We start from the raw sequence: 7559 nt of genomic DNA on the forward strand, positions 1-7559 counted from the left end.
AAACTCGCCAAATGGATGCAATTATCAATTTACTCTTATACGTCCTACCCCACCTATACCCTCCTAAATCACCTATACGTCCTATCCCACCTATACCCTCCTAAATCACCTATACGTCCTATCCCACCTATCCCCTCCTATATCACCTATACGTCCTATAACCACCAATACCCTCCTACATCCCCTATACGTCCTATACCCACCTATACCATCCTACATCACCTCAACTTCCTACACCACATATACCCTCCTACATCGCCTATACGTCCTATAACCACCTATACCATCCTACATCACCTCAACTTCCTATACCACATATACCCTCCTACATCACCTATACGTCCTATAACCACCTTTACCCTCCTACATCACCTATACGTCCTATACCATCTATACCCTCCTACACTACCTATACGTCCTATACCACCTATACCCTCCTACATCACCTATACGTCCTATACCATCTATACCCTCCTACACTACCTATACGCCCTATACCACCTATACCCTCCTACATCATCTATACGTCCTATACCACCTATACCATCCTACATCACCTATACGTCCTACACCACCTATACCCTCCTACATCATCTATACGTCCTATACCACCTATAGCCTCCAACATCACCTATACATCATATACCCCCTTTACCCTCCTACATCACCTTATACGTCCTATACCCTTCTACATAACCTATACGTCCTATACCCTCCTAAATAACCTATACGTCCTATACCCTCTTTGCCCTCCTACATCACCTTATAGTCCTATACCTAAAGAGGATATAGAACGTATAGGTGATGTAGGAGGGTATAGGTGGTGTAGGACGTATAGGTGATGTAGGAGGATATAGGTATACCATATAATCCATATAACTATTTTTTTTTATATAGAAACCTTTCAGCACTAACATATTCTTAAAATAACCTGCACATCGATCGTTTTCTTACATAACCAGCAAAACGCGTGTTCAACGCACATTCAACGCTAAAGTTAAAACGCACAACAAACGGTCAACGCAAACGCAACTCAAACGCAACGCAAACGGAACGCAAACGCAACGGAAACGCAACGGAAACGGAACGCAAACGTAACGGAAACGCAACGCACTTTTGGTAAAGAAAAACGGTCCAGGGTCTGTAAATACCTAGTTTTGTTACTAATTTAGACTGCATTTGATCATATACATATAACTTGTTTAATTACTAAATTTGACTGCATTTGATCATGTTCATAACTTGCTTTATATCCTATTTGACTGTATTTGATCATGTTCATAACTTGCTTTATATCTTTTTTGACTGTATTTGACTATGTTCATAAATTGCTTTATATCTTATTTTACAGTCAATTTGATCATGTTCATAACTTGCTTTATATCTTATTTGACTGTATTTGATCATGTTCATAAATTGCTTTATATCTTATTTGACTGCATTTTATCATGTACAATGTACAAATATTTTTTCTTACTAACTTTGATTGTGTTTGATCATGTTCATAAATACAAATTAAACCTGGTTTAATGTAATTTATGAATGTCCTAGTAAAACTTTGTTTTTTATTATGTTTCAATATCATGAATGTTAAAGTACTGTATTTGTTGTATCTATGATTGATATGAGCGGACGCTGACCATTAGTAGGAGGTGAGAAGGTCAAAAGTCGTATGAATTTGTGGCTATTTTTAGCACCCTATATAAGTATGTGCACTAGCTGACCCTAGGTCACTAGCCTGCTGAAGATGATGGAGGAACAAGGTGTGTACCTTCTTTTTACATCATGATCTAATTTTGAAAAATATCTAAGTGAATTTTATTACGTATTGTTTACGTGTAATATTTTCAAAATTTGATGTTATGGCGAACGTGGTGATTATTGGACATAGTTTTGTCAAACGCCTTGACCGCGCGCTCGAAGGTTCATGGACGAACCTCGGTTTTCATGATGACCCTACAAACATTGTAGTATCGTGTGTAGGTAAAAGCGGGGGTAGATTACCCGATGTTTATGCCCGTGAAGTGACTGATCGTTTACGAGAACAAATTGCGGATTTAGTTTTATTGCAAATTGGTGGCAATGATTTAGATTGTTCACGGATCGAGGACGCCAAAGATTCTATCGTGAACAATTTACTGTCCATTGTCGAGTGGCTCGCCTCGGGACTATCAGTAGTCCGGATCGGAATACTACAGCTGTTTTATCGTCGTAGTACGAGACACGTTTCAGTTCATAAGTATAATGAGGCCGTGGACTACGTTAATTCCGCTTTGAAAGCGAAATGTAAAACATTGAACTTCTGTTTTTTCTGGCGCCATAAAGGCTTAAAAGATGGCGTCTTTCCTCATCTTTCTCACGACGGGGTTCATTTGAACACCACGGGCATGCGTAGATACATTCTCTCGGTCAGAGGAGCTGCCTTATATGGATTACGAAACGCCAGTGGGCGTGTCTAAGCTTTCCGTATATGGTAAGACATGAATAGGTAATTTCAGGATGTTTACAATAATATCTAGCTATACGCATGCTCTACTCTATTCGGTTCCGGTTCGTCTCAAGGCATGGCCTGTTTATCTGTCGCTGCCTGGTTTACCTGTCAACTTATGGCCTTGTGGTAACGATATCGTACGATACAAACAAATTTCTTCCAAGTCGGGTGATATTTCTCTAATATCCCGGTACAAATAATCGTTTACGCAGTGTATATATTATATATGTATTAGAAACTTATTCGTTTAATTAAGGGGAGGTCATTCGCGCGATGATCAACACAACACCCGTTGTATGCGCGGTTAAAAATCACAACTCTATCAACACAGTTCCGCGTTGAGGACAGCTCCATGCTTTAGCACAGAATTATGGCTTATATAATGTGATTATGAAATTATTTATTGACTTGAAATTGTCTTTCAATAACATTATTTCCGCTTGTTTACTGATTCATGCGGTATATAATTCATATCAGTTGATCATATGTTGTTCAGATTTCCACCTATGGCGGCTATGCCTGATATTTGTTTCAGGCCTATACCCAGGATGTTATATATTTATCCCGAGGGTATGCCTGAAGATTTATGTACATTTGTTGAATCCAAAACAATTTCAGGTTAATAACCTATGATAGTAATACACCTGTTACACAACTGGTCGAACCCGGGGGCATGCCGGGGGTTGTTCAATGACCTTACCAGTTAGTGTTTATATTGTGAAACATGGCCATGCAAATGGTTATGCCGGGGGTATGCCCGGGTATGATATTTTAAAATCTCTATCATATTTTCACATATTATGCCGGGGGTATGCCCGGGGTTTTTAATACTGTTCAACTATTATGCCGGGGGTATGCCCGGAGTTTTCTGCCATTGCAGGTTATGCTGAGGGTATGCTCAGGTCAAATACTATTTTCACTATTATCCCGGGGGAATGCCCGGTAGTGTGTTCAAAAGTGAATACAACTTTGTTTGGGGGATGCTCATGAATTGATGTTCATGATAATATGTCTGCCTTCACTGGTTTGACCAGGCTTATATACCCAGGATTTAATATAAATATCCCAAGAGTATACCTGTAGATTTATGGGAATTTGTTGACGATTCCTAATGCCCATACCTAGGCACAAATGCAGGCTACTTTTATCTTCCTTAAGTATACCTCTTTAAGGGGGCATCAGTCACTACCTTGTTCGTTTCTTTTCCAGACATTAATCATCAAGGCCCAATTCGGCGAACTCGGCGTAGGGCGGCACAACAACATTCATTGGTGACACCACCCACACATACTGAAGACACAAGTGTGCCTAGCACAACAACAGCTAGGAGGGGACGCCGGCCGGTTGTCCGACAAACACCTCCACCAGTTCCATCAACTCTGAGTTCATCTGCACTTTCAACAAATAACAACATATCAATACCTGAGTTGGCAGCGGAGCTGTTTCAATATATGAGGCAGGCAGGTTTTACCATACAATCCCCTGCCGTACAAACCGTGCCTGCAGAGATACCCTCTGCTTCCGGGTCAGCTGACTGCCCTCCAGTGGACAGCACCTTATTTTTAAGACCAGCTACCACCAATGCCACACCCTCTGTGTCTGGAGGGGGATTGAACCAGAGTCATATGCTGCAACAGCAGCATATGTCATTCAACGAAACAACACACTACAGTAGGCCACCACTACAAGGACAGGACAATGTTCCGTCATATGTCAACGTGTTGAACTCAGTTTCTGGTGAGACTCCTCAAGTTGACAGCATAAGCCGACCTCTGGATATGTTTGTAGATCTAAAAGTAAAATCTAAAATTTTTGCTGATGAGTTCATTGATTTCGGGCTGTTGATTAAGCGTTCCCCTCAGGAAAAAGAACCCCTGAGGGTTGAAATGCAAGGCCAGCAATTAGTGCTGTGCCAAAACAACAAACCAGCTCATATCAAGTCAATTGAACAATGGCTCTCAGCTTTTCACATCTTTGTAGCCATTTACATTCAGGCACATCCTCAGGCCACTCCAGGCCTTATGAAATATGCCGACGTTATACAAACGATACACCGGAGGTCGGGTTTTGCTGCAGCTATCCACTATGATAACAACTTCCGTATGTGGCACCAATTAGTGCCCACTGCCCCATGGCACATAACTCATTCCGAGTTCTACATGGAGGCAACAGCTATTGGGCTAAAAGCACTTTGCCCACAACAGCCCTTTCAGGGTCAGAAACCCAACACACGAATTAAGAAAGTGTGTTGGGCATATGATAAGCACGGAAGATGCTCCAAAGGTGCCCGATGCAAATTCTTGCATGGCTGCAGTATCTGTGGAGGGAAGCATCAGCAGCGCAATTGTTACAATGCAGCCCAGTCTGGGTCACGATCCGAAACCCAGCAAAACTCGGGCTCGGTCAACACCCAACCATCCCAACAAACTAACCAATCCAATAGCAGACAACAACGTAAAGCCCCTCAAAAATGAGCCTTTACCTACCCCTATTGTTATTGACAGGTTCTTAACTTACCTACGGGGTTATGACAAATCAAAACTAAATTTTCTTCAAGATGGTTTTAAACAAGGTTTTAGGTTGCAATATGAAGGGCCTCGCATATTTCGTGATTCCAGAAATCTTAAGTCTGCTTTAGATAACATGCAAATTCTAAAAGATAAGATTCAAAAGGAGATTTATCATGGGCGTTGTTTTGGACCTTACCATACACCACCTTTTACTAATTTGCAAATCTCTCCACTTGGTTTAGTTCCCAAAAAAGAACCTAATGAGTTCAGAGTTATACATCACCTGTCCTTTCCAGAAGGTTCCTCTATCAATGATGGCATCGCCCCGGAAAATTCCACGGTTGTTTATCAGACTATCGATCAAGCAATTCAATTAATTAAACATTATGGTCCAAATTCATTTCTGGCAAAGACTGATATTGAATCAGCATTTCGTTTAATTCCGATTCATCCGGATGACTACGAACTCTTGGGTTTTAAAATTGATGACAAATTTTATTTTGACCGTGTCCTGCCAATGGGTTGTTCTATTTCATGTCGTTTGTTTGAAGCATTCAGCTCAGCCATTCATTGGATTTTGGAACATAAATTTCAAGTTTCTGGAGTTGTGCATGTTTTGGATGATTTTTTATTCGTAGGCCCCCCTGACTCTCGCAAATGTTTGGATGATTTAAACAATTTCCTGTCTTTTTGTTCCGACACTTCTATTCCCATAAAGCAAAGTAAAACTGAACTACCCACAACAGTTCTGACTTTTCTTGGCATAGAGTTAGACAGTAAGGCTATGGTGGCCAGACTTCCATTGGATAAAGTTGAAAAAATGCGAGCGCTTCTGGATTCATTTTCCAGACGCCAAAAAGTCACCCTGAAAGAACTTCAGTCCCTTATAGGTTTGCTTAATTTTGCTTGTCGTGTTATTTCACCTGGGCGCACCTTTTTACGTCGTCTGATTGATCTTACCTGTGGTTTAACAAAACCCTATCACCATAAACGACTTAATAAGGAGGCTAGATGTGACTTAGCTGCATGGAAAATCTTTTTAGACTCGTTTAATGGGACATTTATGTTTCTGTCTGACCGTTGGGAAACTTCAGAACAATTACGGTTTTATACTGATGCAAGTAATTTAGGTTATGGCGGTTTCTTTCAAACGTCATGGATGTATGGCGAGTGGCCATTACACTGGCAATCTTTCCATATTACAGTTAAAGAATTCTTTGCTATAATAGTTGCATTAGAGCTCTGGGGTCCATCACTTACTAACAGATGTATCATCTTTTATTGTGACAACCATGCTGTTGTGGACATAATTAACAAACAAACCAGTAAAGATAAAACTCTAATGAAGTTAGTTAGGCGTTTTGTGGTCACAACCTTAAAACTCAATATTTTGTTTACCGCGCGTCACATCCCAGGCAAAAGTAACATCTTAAGTGACCATCTGTCTCGTTTGCAGGTGGACTCTTTTCACCAGCTGGCCCCTTACATGGACACAGATCCAACGCCAATACCAGTCCAACTCATGCAACTCTGACCGATACTATTCATTCGCTTTTGTTACATGCTACATCGCCGGCGACATCCCGTACTTACTCGAGAGCGTACAATCTGCTATGTCAATTCGTCAGATCTACTTTTATTGGTACACCGGTTTTGCCTACCACCTACAATACTTTGGCCTTTTTTATCGCTCATTTGTACAGGCAAAATTTGGCATCATCTACCATTTCCACATATGTTGCAGCCATTAGTTACATTAACAAAATCGCTGGTTATGCTGACCCTTCCCAATCATTCCTGATAAAGAAATTGCTCAGTTCGGTTCAGCGAGGTAATTACCAGGTAGACAATCGTTTACCTATAACACCAGAGATACTTACAAAGCTAGTAACGTCTTTGCAGTATACCACGCAATCCCCTTACCAATATCATCTTTTGAAAGCCATGTACTTGTTGGCTTTCCATGCCTTTTTAAGGGTTGGGGAAATGACCCTCAATAAAGCTGTTTCCAATGTTTTACAGTTTGAGGATCTGCAGTTAATCAAGGATTCCTCCGGGTTCTTGTGTCGCTTAGAATTAACGTTTCGTTCTTTCAAAGGACATTATAATATTCGACCTATTACTTTGTCCATCGCTGCCTCTAGACAACCTGCGGTCACCTGCCCAGTGTCGGCCCTGCAACAATATTTACAAAATAGGGGTCAGCAACCAGGCCCATTATTTTGTTTTCCTCCTGCTAAGGCTGTGCCATATGCATACTTCAGCGAATGTCTGAAACATTCTCTTAGTTGGGCTTTATATCTTATTTGACTGCATTTGATCATGTACAATGTACAAATATTTTTTCTTACTAACTTTGATTGTGTTTGATCATGTTCATAACTTGCTTTATGTCTTATTTTACAGTAATTTTGATCATGTTCATAACTTGCTTTATATCATATTTGACTGTATTTGATCATGTTCATAAATTGCTTTATATCTTATTTGACTGCATTTGATCATGTACAATGTACAAATATTTTTTCTTACTAACTTTGATTGTATTTGATCATGTT

The 7559-nt window shown here is 40.3% G+C and overlaps 1 protein-coding gene across 2 annotated transcripts; it reads left to right on the top strand.

Moving 5' to 3' along the window:
* The first annotated feature begins 1565 nt into the window (after positions 1-1565).
* On the top strand, positions 1566-7290 carry LOC110452327. Of its 2 annotated transcripts, none has more exons than XM_021500775.1 (2): positions 1566-2473; positions 3701-7290. In XM_021500775.1, exon 2 carries the CDS (start codon positions 4748-4750, stop codon positions 6533-6535), a length of 1788 nt encoding a protein of 595 aa, XP_021356450.1. In that variant the 5' UTR covers positions 1566-2473; positions 3701-4747; the 3' UTR covers positions 6536-7290. The 2 variants fall into 2 exon arrangements, with proteins under 2 accessions (XP_021356450.1, XP_021356451.1); XM_021500776.1 differs by having other exon boundaries at positions 1566-2617; positions 3701-5201.
* Positions 7291-7559: the final 269 nt, after the last annotated feature.

Source organism: Mizuhopecten yessoensis, unplaced genomic scaffold, assembly GCF_002113885.1.
Source record: "Mizuhopecten yessoensis strain PY_sf001 unplaced genomic scaffold, ASM211388v2 scaffold6595, whole genome shotgun sequence".
Lineage (NCBI taxonomy): Eukaryota > Metazoa > Mollusca > Bivalvia > Pectinida > Pectinidae > Mizuhopecten > Mizuhopecten yessoensis.

Bases quoted from the DNA above. Each gene is read 5' to 3' on its own strand.
- LOC110452327 (XM_021500775.1), top strand. From the start codon at position 4,748: ATGATAAGCACGGAAGATGCTCCAAAGGTGCCCGATGCAAATTCTTGC.